The sequence below is a fragment of the Geotrypetes seraphini genome, chromosome 10, assembly GCF_902459505.1.
Source record: "Geotrypetes seraphini chromosome 10, aGeoSer1.1, whole genome shotgun sequence".
Lineage (NCBI taxonomy): Eukaryota > Metazoa > Chordata > Amphibia > Gymnophiona > Dermophiidae > Geotrypetes > Geotrypetes seraphini.
The window spans coordinates 47,533,641-47,549,685 of record NC_047093.1 but is presented as its reverse complement, the minus strand read 5'-3'; the positions used below and the strand labels follow the sequence as shown (position 1 = coordinate 47,549,685).

Here is a 16,045-nt window from a genome sequence, read left to right as displayed (position 1 = left end):
AGACTGATGAAAGTTCACAGGGGGCCGCTCTGACAGGACTTGTTCCAAAGGCAGACGGCTGTGAACACTTGAGGTCTTTCCACCTTTAAAAAAAACATATATATATATATATATATATATATATTACATGAAATATTACCATTTATGGTTAAGAAGATCCATAAATGTTTTGAAAAAGATTCCTTCTTATATTCATCTTAATTGGAGGGTTATTGGACTCAAAAACATGATACAACCTTTCTTAAATTGGGCAACTCCCTCCCTGCACATGTCTGTTATAAACTCTTTAAATGTTAATGAGTATGGCACTTAGTGAAAATGGATCAGGGGAAATACATTTCATGTACTCAAGCTAATTGCTTTAGCCTTGATTCTGAAACTGATCTTTATTTTACTGAAGTTCTAGAAGTAACAATATCCAAGTTTTCAAGAAGACAATTTGGGGCCATATTCTGTGTATGACGCTCCATAAATCGGCACCAACTAGAATGGCACTTAGCGTGGTTTTACAAACTGTATGTACCTTTTATAGAATTCCACTTAGCACCCGTGTGCGTCACATAAGTTAGGCACACCCATTTACCTCAGCTAAAACCAGGCCTAAATGCCTTCACCTAAGTTGTGCACACATCGGGCATATTCTATAACAATGCCCATATCTTTTAGGAATGCCCACAATCCACCTCTGGCCATGTCCCCTTTTCAAATTCACGCACGGCAACTGGTGCATACTTTTTATAGCATCGCACTCTCCAATATGTGAGCAAAACTTAATTAGTGTCAATTTGCAAGGTGTTAACTGCCAATTGGTGCTGATTAGGCCAATTAATCAATTAAGTTGTGTGTGTACATTGGCTCTGCGCACTGATACACACCCACAATCTTAGGCGCCATATCAGAAATTGGGCGTATGTGAATAAAATATGTTGAGTCCGCAAGAGAAAGGACCACAAAGGATCTGATTCTCTAAGGATGCCAATCTCGGCAGCCGCCTATGAAACGGCCACCAATCGCATGTCAATCACACATTGGCATCCTTTAGTGAATTGCATCTTTTTTTCCCTAACAGACGCCTTAAAGACCTACATTTAAGGCATCTGTCTCACACATATGGAGATGCGTAGGGATGCTTACTGATGCCCAAGGCTACATTCAGTGGGAACCACACCCATGGCAGACTTGGGCATCAGTAGGCATGCCTAGATGCCTCCAAAGGCGTCAGACGCCATATTATAGACATCCTTTGCGGCATACATTTTTTTGAAAACGTGCATCCCAATTGGCTGCTGAGCCAGCGGTGAGATGTCTACCGTCACATACAATTGAGATGCCGTTTGGAGAATCAGCCCCAAAATGCTCCCAACACTTTCAAGCTGCTAATGAATCAAACTTCACTTACATCAAAGATCTCAAAGCCAGCAATATCCAGTACACCAATAAAGTACTGTCTTGCTTGCTTTGTGTCCAGTTGCTGATTAATACGAGTGACCATCCACAAGAACATCTTCTCATAGACCGCTTTTCCCAGAGCACCCACCGAATTGTGCACCTGCAGAGAAAGCATAATGACTGGATTCATCCTGAGCAATTAACAGAGAAAACCCATTTTATAAATCCTCTCTTTGCTACAGTACCTGTTGAACAGTTTGGCCCTTTGTGACAAATTCATTGCCGACCTTCACCCTTGGGAAACAGAGTGCTTTAAGCAAATCTGCTGAGTTCAGGCCCATCAGGTAGCCAGCTTTGTCAGCAACTAGAAAACAGAGTAGTGAAAGCAACATTACCGAGAGAGAAGTTTGCAGTAGGAAGATCACAGCAATGCAAGAGAAAGGTGTTTTAACAAAGTCAATTAATTCTCCATGTACACTAATGCAATAGTTTTGCACCCTGGCTTCAAAAAGTGCTCTTCACTTGTTTCAGTTTATTTGTGCGATATAATAAATACAAATTAAACAAATGACAGTGACTAAGAAAACACCATCAGTGAAAAAAACAAGGTAATATATATATAAATAAAACAAAAAAAAAACCCAAAGGAAATATTGGACTAACTCAGGGTTAGGCAATTCCGGTCCTCGAGGGCCACAGGCAGGTCAGGTTTTCAGGATATCCACAATAAATATGCATGAGATAGATTTGCATCTCAAGGAGGCGGTGCATGCAAATCCATCTCATACACATTCATTATGGATATCCTAAAAACCTGACCTGCCTGTGGCTCTCAAGGACCGGAATTGCCTACCCCTGGACTAACTCAATGCATTTCCCCCTCCTCTTTTTCAAATGAATAGCGCGGGATTTAGCACCGGCAGCAGTGGTAACTGCTCCGACGCTCATAGAATTCCTATGCACGTCGAAGCAGTTACTGCCGCTGCCGGTGCTAAAACCCGCGGTATGCGTTCGTAAAAGAAGAGGGTTTATGATGAGCTTTCAAAGGTAACCCTTCGTCTTCAGATCAGAAAAAAGCAAATGTTGACAAATATCATCAGTATTTATGGAAAACATGAAAGCATTTCAGGAAGAGGGAGTGAAACTATCCCTGAAATGCTTTCATGTTTACCTTATATATAGTACTCTCCTGAAAGTCGCAGGGGTTCCGTTCTAGGAACCCCTGCGAATTTTGAAAAACCGCAAATATGTTTTTTTTACCTGTTAAAAGGCATGGGAGGCAGGAGGGGGCAGCTGGAGCGCCAGCGGGTGAAGAAAATCACTCACGGTCTGCTCTGACCGCCTCTTCCTGTAGTACAGTCAGGCTACACCAATCAGGAGCTGCTTTGACACGCAGCTCCTGATTGGTGTAGCCCGACTTTACTACAGGAAGAGGCTGTTGGAGCAGACCGTGAATGAGTGAGTCTGCGAACCACGAATTTGCGGGGGAACACTGTTTAGTGATATTTGTCAATATTTGCTTATTTCTGATCTGAAGAAGGAGGGGTTACCTTTGAAAGCTCATCATAAAATGCATTGAGTTAGTCCAATAAAAAACGGTATTATCTTATTTCCTTTGTTTTATTTCTATATATTACAATGGGAACTGGACTAACACAACCAACACACCGTTCCACTCAAGTGAAAAAACAGATATCAGAATATCAAGATTTCCCACAACCCTGAATGCTGTCAGGACACAGCAGCTAAGATTTAAAGCTAAAAAAAAGCACATTTATTCATTTGGCCTGAAAAAACCTAAGGGGGTAAAGCTCTATGCACAAAAGAAAGTTGGGATCTGAGAGAGATTTGTATTTTATCAACTTAAAGTGGTCAAACAGGTGGATAGGACAAAACGAGAAGTCAGAAGGATGCTTGGATGCATTAGAAGCAGAATGGCCAGCAGAAAAAAATGAGGCGAGACTGTCTCAAATAAATCTCTTGTGAGACCTCATTTGGAGTATTATGTTCAATTCTAGAGACTGCACCTTCAAAAGGATATAGAAAGGATAGAGTCAGTCTATTGAGTGGCTACTAAAATAGTGAGTGGGTTTCATTATAAAGAATATGGGTAGGGAATTAAAGATCTAATCATATACCATAGCGAATACAGCCCCCTCCCCCCCACCCCGGTACCTTTTTATAATCCTGGCGGCTGCCTCCTGTCCTGTCTTCCTGCAGCGGCAGAGCAGCGTGCCTGCTTGGTCCCGCGCCGCTCACTGAATGGCTGCCGTCAGTTCTCGCGAGTCCTCCGAGAACTGACGGCAGCCATTCAGTGCATGGCGCGGGACCCGGCAGGCGCACAAAAAGCTCACGCTTGCCTTGTGCGCCAATCTGCCGCTGCCGGAAGACATCAGGACAGGAGGCAGCCGCTGGGATTTAAAAAAGGTACCAGGAGGTCCGGGGTCTGGGGTCCGGGAAGGGGGGGGGGGGTCTCCTGTCCCGTTTTGAGGAAAAAAATAAATGGTCACGTTAGTCTTGATAGAAATTCTTGAGTCCACAATTAAGACTCAGGTTAGGAGAAAGCTATCCAGCATATCATTCTTGGTGTGACAGCTACTGTATATGATGCTGTGCTCATTGATTCAATGTGATTTACAGTGCTTTCATGGTCTTCAGAGCAGGCTAGGTTTAGCATGCTGTAATCTTAGCTTGGCAGTAGCTTTATTTATTAACTAGTGTTTAAGCCCGTTACATTAACGGGTGCTAGTAAAGCCTCCTTCCCTCACATGTCCCCTATTTCGACGGCCCGTAGAAGAGCGTCTTTAAACCTGGAAGTGAGCTGACGAATGTTTGGGCGGCTCATGAGCGCTGTAGTGCTGGTAAGAGGTTTGGGCTCATGAGAGAGATGAGGGTTCGCGGGTCACTGGGGGTGACTTGCTGCGTGCTATTGCAGGCAGTTGCTGTAGTGCTGTTCCTTCGCGGCTTTTTCCCTGCACCTGTGCGCTCTTTGAACCTCCTAGCCGAGACCCTGGTGGAGCCCAATGCAGGTAGTCGGGGAGGCCGGGTGGCAGTGCTTCTGCATCTCGATTGTGTTGCTGCTTAGAAAAATTCCTGAGGACTGGTGCTACCACTATAGAAAAGCCGACGCTGCGTCTCCTCTCTCGATCCCCGCCAGAATCGGAAGTCTTCTCCGACTCTGTTGAGGTTCGATAGAGGAGCCGCGGCGGGGGCTTTGAACCAAAAAGTGAACTTTGTGTGGCCGGAGCCGGCCACGGAACTACAGATCAGGCAACACGGCATTAAGAGTGCGCATGCGCGCTTAGCGTTTTATTATTATAGATTTTTTTTGTGCTATCATTAGCACTGAGTAATTTACATCAGTAATACCTTCAGTGCCATCAGGCTCAGCCTGCTCCTCTCGCTGTTTCTGCTTGAATTTCATATTGCCATAGTGCATCACTGCTCCAGTCAGCTTGTAAATGCTATTTTTTTCATCTGGAGTGAATCCCAAGATATCAATGGCACTCTACAATAGAAAAAAAAAATCATGATTAAGTCCAAAAGTTCTGCAGTCAACATAAGAATCACCATACTGGGGCAGTCCGATGATCGATCTAGCCCGGTAGCCTGTTCCCGGCAGTGGTCAATGCAGTTATAATTGTAGCCACATTCCATGCTACCAATCCCAGGGACAGCAGTGGCTTTCCCTAGAAAAGCTATACAGGGACCAAGGGAGATCATTTTATGCACTACAAAGATACTTCTCTTGACATAACTCTCAAATCTAATTATCTTCAGAAACAGTAATGAGTGCTTCTTTCGATAAGGCTTGTCTAATACACATTTGAAGCTTAAAAATATTTTAAAGGAGGAAGGGCCTCAGATCCCCGTGCTCTGTCAGTGGAGTGACTAAAACCGCTGCACTGGATAAGGAAATAACCTCATCGGCCTAACTTCCCTCCTAGCAAATAATCGATTGTGCTTCTTATATCTTTAAATCAAAACTTTAAACCAAAGAAACAAAACAAAACATAGCTTAGGCAGGGTTCAATAGGTGCATGCGATACAGGTCTCAAACAGTTCCTGCTGTCTTTGCTGGTCCGTTCTTGCCAACAGCGGCTAGCTGGCGTTTCGCTATGTAGCAAACTAAACTAAACTAAACCTTAAGTTTATATACGGCATCATCTCCACGGAAGTAGAGCTTGGCACGGTTTACAAGAACTTAAAAAATGAGAAAGGATGGGAAAAGGTTTACATAAGTTTATAAATAGTGGAAAAGTAAGGGAAAAAGAAAATTACATGTTAGAGAAGAGCCAGGTTTTTAGTTGTTTGCGGAATAAATGGAGGGCGCTCAGGTTCCGCAGCGGGATAGTAAGGTTGTTCCAGAGACCTGTGATTTTGAATAGAAGTGATTTACCCAGTTTACCTACGTGGAGAATACCATGTAGGGAGGGGAAGGATAGTTTTAATCTTTGGGTGGTCCTGATGGAGTCAGGGCTTGAGGAGTTAAAGGAAAGTGGGATTAGGGAAGGAAGGATGCCGTGAATAATCTTGAAAGCCAGGCAAGAGCATTTGAAATCACTGGGAGCCAGTGAAGATTGGCCAGGAGTGGGGAGATGTGGTCAGATTTACGTTTTGCAAAGATCAGCTTGGCTGCAGTATTTTGAATAAGCAGCAGCCCTGGATCGGTAGCATGGACTATTGCTATTCCTTGGGTTTTGGCCAAGTACTAAAGACCACCGTGAGAACAGGCTACTGGGCTTGATGGACCATTGGTCTGACCCGTAAGGTTATTCTTATGTTCTTCCTCAGATTAGAAATCAGAGACCAAATCTTTATTCAAATATTAAGCTTGCCGTACAAATTTATAATAACAATTCACAAAGCAATATCATATTGAACAAACATATAGTATATTATACCTTAATTTTTTCCCATTCCTTCTGCTTTTGTCCCTCCCACCTTCCCCTTATCCAGGAATGCTCACATGTCTGGATAACTTTAATTGGATGGTAGCTGAGTATTGCCGCTATTCAGCTAAAGTTTAAACCTATCACGCCATACTTAAGAACATAATAGCCATACTGGAGTAGACTTGAGATCCATCTAGCCCAGTATCCTGTTTCCTTTAGTGGCCAATCCAGGTCACAAATACCTGGCAGAAACCCAAATAGTAGTAACATTGCATGCTACCGAGTACCGATCCCAGAGCAAGCAGTGCCTTCCCCCTTGTCTGGCCAACACCTTCTAATTTAAAACAGATAACCTTAGCTGTTTATTGGCCTGGGACTTATAAAACAATCATTTATCCATGCTTTGAATATCAGTCCCATACTATTTTGCCCTATTGTATCTAACTATCACTTACATCTGTGGCCATGAGTTCATCTTGGTCATCAATGCTAGCAACGGTGATCTCCCCTTGACTGACAAAAGGAAAATCGTATGGATTGGTACTGATCAGAAGATTTTCTAAAGAAAGGATATTTAAGTATAGTTAGCTACACTTTCCTCTACAGGAACCAAACTGTTCACTTGCAGACTTCACACCACTTTTCAAAATAGTTTCAAGTTCATTTCAGTTTGATATACCGCCTATTATACAGTCTAAGCGGTTTACATAACATCTAATAAAATTTATATAAAAACCAAAGACTAATATAGACAACAGGAAGACAGTACTAGATATAACAGGAAACGAGGTAAAAATATTGCAACTTTTAAATTAAAAAAGGGAGAAAGGGAAAAAACAATAGCGGGAAAAGAATTAACAAATTTGATGAGAGATTCTAGAGATATTAAAAAAAAGAATATCTTTGAACAGAAAAGTCTTAAGGCTCGGTTTAAATTTTGAAGTGCAGTTTTCCAGTCTGAAATTGTTTGGAAAGGGATTCCTTAATGTAGGTGCCAAGACATTAAAAATAGTTTTGCGGGTAGTGTCATAATCTATCTGAAAATATGCATGTACTTTTACTTTGAAAATTGCTGTGATTACATGGTCATTACATTTGCAGATGTAATTTTGCTTGAAAACTAAGACTAGATCAACCCTATCCTGGAGGACCACCAGGCCAATTGGGTTTTCAGGCTAGCCCTAATGAATATGCATGAGAGAGATTTGCATATAATGGAAGTGACAGGCATGTAAATCTGCTCCATACATATTCATTAGGGCTAGCCTGAAAACCTGATTGGCCTGGTGGTCCTCCAGGACACGGATGGGAACCACTGGACTAGATTCTTTAAACGGCACCTACCACATGTGAATCAAAGTTAGATACCATGGGTAGAATCTCACCTAGCAGCACTTAAATCGAATTAGAGGCCGGCAGGTTTCATAATGTTATGCATCAGCATATTAAGCCAGGGTTTTCTTAGATTAATATACCAATGCCTAACTCAATCCATACCCAAGCTCCGCCCCTAACCATGCCTACTTTTTGTGTAGGTGCCTCATTGTAGATGCTTAACATGAAGTGGTAGGCACCAACTGAGTTATGGACCTACTGTCTAATTAATTGGTTTTACCTTGTTTTTAAAATGGAGCTATCAGTTAACAGCGCCAATTAAGCCAATTAAAAAAATTACCCTCCCCTTTTATGAAGCCGCGTTAGGGTTTTTTATCACCAGCTCGCAGCAGTAAAAGCTCTGATGGAGGTAAGCTAGGAGCTTAGATCAGTAGGCGTCCTGACCTAGGTGCCTACTGGTAGGCACCTTTGATAGAATCAGAGCCTAAGTGCATATATTGAAAATGCAATTTACGAGGATATTATTCCTCTCCTGAGCTAAAGGTATCTCAACAAGCATCTCTTTTCAATACAGCTAGAAGTTCACATGATTTACCACAATAAACACAGGGTTGAAAGTTTTCAACCAACCATAAAAATCACTATGTGTTATCAGTTGTAAAAAATTTCTCACCAATCAGCTCAGGCTTCTTGTTGGACATGATCTGATAGAAGATATGGTAACTCCTCTCAGCTTTCAGCTGGAAAGTGACTCTGGATTTCTCTAGTAAATCTGCCACAAATAGAAATCCAGGATTAAGAAATGTAAAGGCAGATAGGATTTGACATATCACTTTTTTGTGGTTACAATCAAAGCAATGTGCATATTATATACAGGTACTAATTTGATACCTGGGCACAATGTAGGGTTAAGTGACTTGCCCCAGAGTCACAAGGAGCTGCAGTGGGACTCAAACCAGGTTCCCAGGGCACTACATTAACCATTAGGCTACTCTTCCATTCTAAAGGTGGGGGGTCAAAATTGTTGAGAAAGAGACAGGTCAATATTCAGATAATCCCTATACCAGGCATGTAGCCAGACCTCATATTTTGGAGGGTCCTAAGCCCAAATTGGGAACGAGGCACAAACAATTGCCCCACCCCCACCAACCTACCTGAGCTGGTAGGGGTCACCAGGCCCCACCAGCGGAAGCCCCCTCTTCATGAAGCCGGCAGTCAGCAGCACTTTTCCTGGACTGTCGCTGAATTGCCAGTTGAACATCTCCCTTGCATAGAATTGCCAGATTTTCCAATCAGAAAATCCGGACCCCTAAACTCGCCCCCAGGCTCGCCCAGTTCCACCCATCCCCGCCCTATAATGCTCCAATTCCACACTAGCTCCGTCCCCCACTGCCTGCTCTTGGGCAGGAGAAAATCCACACATGCGAGGATTTCCTCCTGCCCGATGCGATTTGAGTAGGCTTTTCAAAACCTCGACAAAGTGCCAGGTTTTCAAAAGCTGTCCAGACCTCCGGACATGCCCAGGGAAGGAGGACATCAAGTTTCAAGTTTATTAGCATTTGATGAATCGCTTATATAAAATTTCTAAGCGATGTACAGTTTAAAAGCCACCAGGTGGTGGTCTCACATACAATTTGAACGAGTTGTTCGTAAGACAAACAATATAAATCAATTGGCATTATAACAATTGAAATAGAGACAAACATGAATAGGTAGGAAAGGAGGGGAAAGTTACAATATCATTATCTGTTGAAATTTACATAAAAGGGAAAACACATGCCCAGGGAAATCCGGCCATCTTGTTACCCTACCCTTGCAGTGTAGATGCTTGGTCTTTTCCGAAACAACATGCGCAAGGGAAGCCCTCTAGGCACACATGTGCAAAACCGAGCATGCACAGGGGGCGAGCCTCCCTAGTGCACGTTCAGTTTCACAGAAACCAAGCATGGGTAGGGCTGTGGAGGGTTGGCCCAGTGCACCCTGGCTACCCGGATTGAGCTAAGTCACCGCTGAATTTTTCACATAATTCTAATGATAGAAGCCTTACCGACAACTTTTGTTTATTTGCAGGACACTAGTAGACATTAAAAGAAATGTGTATGTAACATATTGGATCATCAAGGAAGGATTTTCTGACTACTGATGGCTCTGCTATTGGGAGTCGGGCTTGACACACTCAATAGCATGTCTCCTGCGAGCTCTTGAAGTCTTTTCCTTACTACCTATGGGGAGTTGGAATAGGTGTACAAAATTAGAAGTGGGTTCTTTCAATAGGGGTTACTTGAATTTGAAAGTGATTTCAGACCCAATAAAATTGCCATTGACTACCTGGCTTTGCAGGAGGAGGGCTTCTGTTGGCAGGGCTTGGGAACCCCATCAGCCAAAGCAGCAGACTGTGCCTAAATTGGAGGTTGGGGGAGTCTGTACCCAAATTGAGGGGTCCAAGTCCCTCCACCATGGCTATGCCACTGGTTTATGCTGACCATAGCCACTGGCTTAATTAGACCCAGATAATCAATGTTCAGTCCATGTCTGGGCAGAACACTGACTATCTGGCACTTTAGTATAGATAAAATTCAGCAGCTTACCCACAACCAGTGTGGGGGTGTGGTCTAGCTCGCTTGGTTAGGTAGGTGAGCAATGGCACTCAATATCGGTGGTATCTGGCATAACCTCTGGGACCATCTGGACAGTGCCAAGGGGGTCAGAGCCCATTTTCAATAGCATTACCTGGTTAAGTGCCAGGGATTATCGGCAGCCAATCAGCTCAGCAAGGGTTAAGTAGGCAGGAGACACTCCGGTCTGCTTAAGCCATGCAGAATATCTCCCCTATTTCCTTTAGCTACTTACAAGTTTCAATATCAGCTGAGGCCAGTTTTCCTGTGGTGCCAAAGTGGATTCTGATGAATTTACCCTGTACAAGAAAACCAATGGGATAATTTGATTAAGGGGGGAACCCAATAGAAATGCAAAAAAAATTAGGAATTCACTAACAAAAATATGAAAAGTGTTCCTGATTTAAGGTTATCACAGTGTTTTCCTCAGGTGTTATTCAGCAATTCATATCATTGATGGAAATCAGCTTTAAGCAAATAAACATTTGAAGTATGAGCAAGCCAGCCTTAGAGATCCATCTCAATGGCCAATCATTTTCTTTCACCTTGTGAGAACTATGTGGCAATAAGACAGGCTTTGCTAAATTTTCTTTGGATCTAAGCTTCAGCTCAAAGACTCACAGATCAATATTCAAAACTACTGGTATGGATAGCAGCACCTGCTGACTGGATAGGTGTGGCTGACTGGTGCCGAAAATCAGGCACTGGGAAAAATCAGTGCTCCGCGCTATTCTTTTTTTTTTGAAAATCATGTTTATTAAGGAGTCAACAAGGGAAACAGGTGAAATACAGGGGTAAAGCAAATAACATCCATTGAGAACAATATAATGAGCAGAATCAAAAAACAGTAAGCACAACAATAAAACACAAAGATATTCTAGAGCAAGAACAAACCGTCTCCCACATCAGCTCCATATAATTTTCCATATAACAATGCCCCCCCAAGAATCCCTTTCACAAAGGAAGGAACTGCACCCACACTGCACCAAGCACTCCATCCACGCTCACAAACAAACAACTAACACCCCCCCCCCCCATTCAAGCACTCCCCAACCCCTTGAGCTTGCCTATCATAAACAATCCTCCAATCCGGCGTATTTGGCTCTGTGGCAGGTGTTCCTACGGTTACCTCTGGTTTCCAGACTTGGGGGTAGCGCTATTCTATAAGGGCTGCTCTGCATTGTTCCCTCTGAGCAGGAGTCCTCCGCCTACAGTCCTAGCAGTAGGGGGTGCTGTTTCACTATCACATTTTCAGTAGAGAAGGACAGGCAAGTTCTACAGGATTCCACAGAACACGCCTGTCCCTAGTGATTGAAAACTCAGTATTAAACCAATGCAATTGGAGAATTCCCGCTCAGCTTAGAGGGAACAGTGGTGCTCCAGGACAAGCGCTCTTTAAGGAATGAAGCAGGGCAGTGGCTGGGATAACCTTAATGAATATGCATGAGAGAGATTTGCATAAAATGGAGGTGGCAGGCATGCAGAGCTGCTCCATGCATATTCATTAGGGCTATCCTGAAAACCTGACTGACTGGTGGTCTTCCAGGACAGAGTTGGGAACCACTGGAGCAGAGTTTCCATGCTCAGCTTTGGGTGCACGGACTTACACCGACTGAAACCTGGTTTAAATCCTGGTGCACAAGTTGAGCACACAGCCCTAGAATTCTAAAACTGTATGACTAAATTCCAGGAATGCCCCCTGACTCACCCAAGCCCTTCCCATGACCAGTTGTACACGAGACCATTTTGGCCTGCTTCTTTAAAGAATAGCATGCAGGTAGATGTGCGCACAAGTTTAAACAAAAAACAATTAATGCCAGTAATTGGTGTTAATTGGATCATTAGCTTATTGATTGGGTCATGCATCTTGGGATTGCACCCAAAATTGGACATGCAGTCTTAGTGACCTTTACAGAATTGGGGTGATGGTGTTCCTGAATATCCTTACAGACCACCTTTGCACTCCGCAGAATAATGCCATTTATGTGCCACAATGCCATAGGTTGGGTGCAGGCATTTATATCAGGTTTCAGCTGGTGAGAATACTGGCCGTCAGCTATGAGAACTGGCTGTAAGTGCTTTCAATAAAGAGCGTTCATCTTGGATCACCTTTTATAAAATGCTGATTTTTGAGCTCCATTTATAGAATTTCCTCCTATATGTAAAAGTACCATCTCTTCTAACATTTCTCCTTTTTGTATATCTATGTAGGGATTTAAGATATATGTGTGTATGGCTTATGAAATTCACTCCAAAACTTACAAAACGCGAGGAATTGTCATTTCTCACGGTCTTGGCATTCCCAAAGGCTTCCAGTAGGGGGTTAGCCTGGATGATTTGATCCTCCAGGGTACCCTAGAACCAAGCAAGTGTGACATGAAAGGCTTGTTAAAACGTGGGAGACTTTGAAGAGACATAGTGGTCTGTGACTAAGAGGGCTAATGCACTGCACCTTGTTTTTTGCAGCTTCCTCCTGCTTCTTCTTATCACCACCAGCAACTGCAATTGTTGCAAAGTACTGGATGACCCTCTTTGTGTTCACAGTCTTCCCGGCACCAGATTCTCCACTGCAAAGCAGAAAAGATTAGCATATGTAAAAGCCATTCTGACAGAGGTTACCAGAAGTACTATATGGATAACGTGACCATACGTTTGAACGGGACCATCCCATTTTTAGGTAGTCTGTCTCGTTGTAACCCAAGCAGAGCTTCGGGATGCCAAAACATCCCGTTTTCAGGGGCCTGCTGAAGAAATAAATACTGTGTCTCCCCCCCCCCACCACCACCAGGGTACATTGTTAAAATAACAGCGGCTGCCTCCTGTCCTGATGTCTTCCGGCAGCAGCAGAGAGGTGCGCCTGCCTGGTCCTGCGCCGCTCACTGAATGGCTGACATCAGTTCTCGTGAGTCCTGCAAGAACTGGAGGCAGCCATTCAGTGAGCGTCATGGGCCCAGGTAGGCAGGCGTGTGAAAAGCTCGCGTTTGCCTTGTGCGCCACTCTGCCGCTGCCAGAAGACATCAGGACAGGAGGCAGCCGCCAGGATTAAAAAAAGGTATGGGGGGATCCGAGGTTTGGGGGGCAGGTCTTGGGGGGTGCCCTGTCCTGTTTTAAGGGGAAAAAAATGGTCACATTATATATGGAGTCTCTGTGTTATTTTGGGAATACACTTGCTTCATGGGTTGCGATGTAACCAGTGGCGTAGTAAGGGGGGCGGTATGGCCCAGATGAGGGTGCGGTATGCCGTTTTGGAGAGGGTGCAGGCACCCATCCTCCTCTCCCCCCCCCCTGCTCCTTCCCCCCCCACTGCCATGCTGCTTCCCTTCCCCCGTACCTCTGGAATGTTCCTGGTGCAAGCAACAACCCCCAACCTACTGTCGCGCCATCATCGGCTCTTCCTTTGACGTCACTTTTTGGACCCATGCCTAGGAAGTGATGTCAAAGGACGAGCTGACGCTGGCGTGACAGCAGGTTGGGGGTTGCTGCTCACTCCAGGAACATTGCAGAGGTGTGAGGCAAGGGAAGCGGCGCAAGCACAGCAGGAGGGGCGGGGAAGGAGCATGTGGAGGTGGTCGGAGAAGAAGGCGGGGGAGGGGCTCCACCGCCCTGGGCGCCTCCCACCCTTGCTACGCCACTGAATGTAACAAAAGCATTCTGGTTATAGTCAATACAAATTTATGTAAAATAAAATGTTATTTTATCTATTATAAGCATTCAGAACAATTTTAATGATACAATGCAGTAGGTTGCCACAGAACACACAATCACAGTGCATTGTAATAAAAAATTTTTAATGATACACAACATGTTTCGGTGAGATGCTTGCTTCAGGGGTTCCATATAAAATAGATGTAGCATTGACATCAGACAATGTAGCAGTCTCAATTAGGAATTTTTGCCAAACAGCAGAGGAGAGGTCATTTACAGGTTTGATACTTAACCCTAGGTGTCTGAATTTGGTGGGTCTTTCTCACTATTCTGTTGTATGATACACTGCCCTGATGCCATTGCTACGTCTACACTGAAACATGTTGGGCATCTAACATTTGATATTTTCATTAGAGCAGACAATGACGACAGACTAACTGGGTGTATGTTCTGTGGCAACCCATGCATTGTATTGCTTGAATTGCTTCTGTGATTTTAGTAAATGTGATTAACTTTTTTTTTAATGTAGTGTGTAGGGGTTACTTGTTTGCATTTAAGGCATAACATAAACTCCCATTATTATATTGGTATTATTTTATACATACGTGATAAGGATAGACTGATTCTCACGATCTGTTAAAAAAGAAAATAATTTATAAACATTTTAAGTAAAGGTTTTCAATATATTATTTTATTTTTCATGTGATTTAATGCAATCTTATTCATATATTCAATGAGTGTTTTCTTTATAGATTCATATTCAACATTTTCCACTTGTGCACAGCTTTCAAAGCATTTTTAAAGTTGGAAATTATATTTATTTCATACATATTTTAGATGTGATTACTTATGCATGAATATTATTACTCTTATCTCAGTGCTCAAAGGATTGGTATAGGGTTACCAGACGTCTGAATTTCCCCAGAAGGCTTTTCAAAACCTGGCATCTATAACCTGGGTCTATAAAAATAGGAAAATAATCCCTGCAAGTGAAGGCTCAGGACACTGTCTCCCAGAAATTAAAATATAAAGGAGCAGGAGGAGATGCTGAACTAAAGGGGAAAAAAGCCCTGATGGCATGTTCACGTCACGAGACTGGAAGACTCACCAGTTAACATGAACTGATAGGCATTGTCAGAGATGGAGAAGATGTGGGGTGGAGCCTCCTGACGTTTCTTGCCTCTGTAAGCATTAACTACCTCGGGGTTGTACACTGGTAACCACTTGTAGGGGTTAACAGTGACACAGAAGAGACCAGAGTATGTCTGCAGGAAAGCAAACAGAAAGATATTACATTGACTTCCATGAAATTATGTTCCATAAACAGCATTCATTTCTATTTCTACACTTTTAACCTATACATTGGATTGGAAATGCTACTATATTGCATATATTGCTCAGACCCAGATTAAACTGAAAAAAACCTCGTTTGAAAAAAATTGCCCCAAAAATGTAAAATAAGTTTTTTGTTTTTTTTTTTTTTACATTTTATGGGGAAATTTTTTTCAAATGAGGTTCTTTTTGGTTTAATTATTAGGGAACTACCTCTTTTATTTTCCCTTCGGAGTTTTGGTGTTATCTCAGTCCTAGATTAACCATTAAGCAAAAGAAACATGTGCTTAGGGCACCACAGAGTTTCTTCCACTAGCTACCATGCCCTCAACTCTTTCACTGCCCCCTGCCGCACCTATTATCCAACATGAATTTCAATGTTTTTTAAAAATCATTATAAATATGTATGATATTTTGTCTCAAGAGCAAAGAAATTGACCTGGAGAATCCACAGTGAAAAGAGTCCAAGAGAAACCAAAGAAGCACTGTGGAGAGACGATGCTCCTGATATGGACTTTATTAGAAAATCAGGTGTCAGGTCAAAAGCGCGCCGGGACAAAGGCGCGCCCAGACAATTGAGCACAGCACGGAGGTGTGCGCCGCTCAAAATTACTGTTTTTAGGGCTCCGACGGGGGTGTGTGGGGGGGGAACCCCCCACTTTACTTAATAGACATCGCGCCGCGTTGTGGGGGGCGTGGGGGGTTCTAACCCCCCACATTTTACTGAAAACTTAACTTTTTCCCTGTTTTTAGGGAAAAAGTTAAGTTTACAGTAAAATGTGGAGGGTTACAACCCCCCAAACCCCCCATAATGCCGGCGCGATGTCTATTAAG

At 43.3% G+C, this 16,045-nt stretch overlaps 1 protein-coding gene across 1 annotated transcript in view; it reads right to left on the bottom strand.

Annotated features, from left to right (window-relative positions):
• LOC117367865 (myosin-1B) overlaps positions 1-16,045 on the bottom strand; it is a 55,317-nt gene that overhangs the window by 31,431 nt on the left and 7,841 nt on the right. The window contains exons 4-13 of the mRNA XM_033960905.1: positions 14,988-15,144; positions 14,485-14,512; positions 12,687-12,801; positions 12,497-12,589; positions 10,470-10,533; positions 8,293-8,391; positions 6,740-6,843; positions 4,759-4,897; positions 1,635-1,753; positions 1,400-1,549 (exon numbers count right to left, since the gene is read on the bottom strand). Coding sequence (XP_033816796.1) covers positions 1,400-1,549; positions 1,635-1,753; positions 4,759-4,897; positions 6,740-6,843; positions 8,293-8,391; positions 10,470-10,533; positions 12,497-12,589; positions 12,687-12,801; positions 14,485-14,512; positions 14,988-15,144 — 1,068 coding nt within the window. The remainder of the gene's footprint in view (positions 1-1,399; positions 1,550-1,634; positions 1,754-4,758; positions 4,898-6,739; positions 6,844-8,292; positions 8,392-10,469; positions 10,534-12,496; positions 12,590-12,686; positions 12,802-14,484; positions 14,513-14,987; positions 15,145-16,045) is intronic.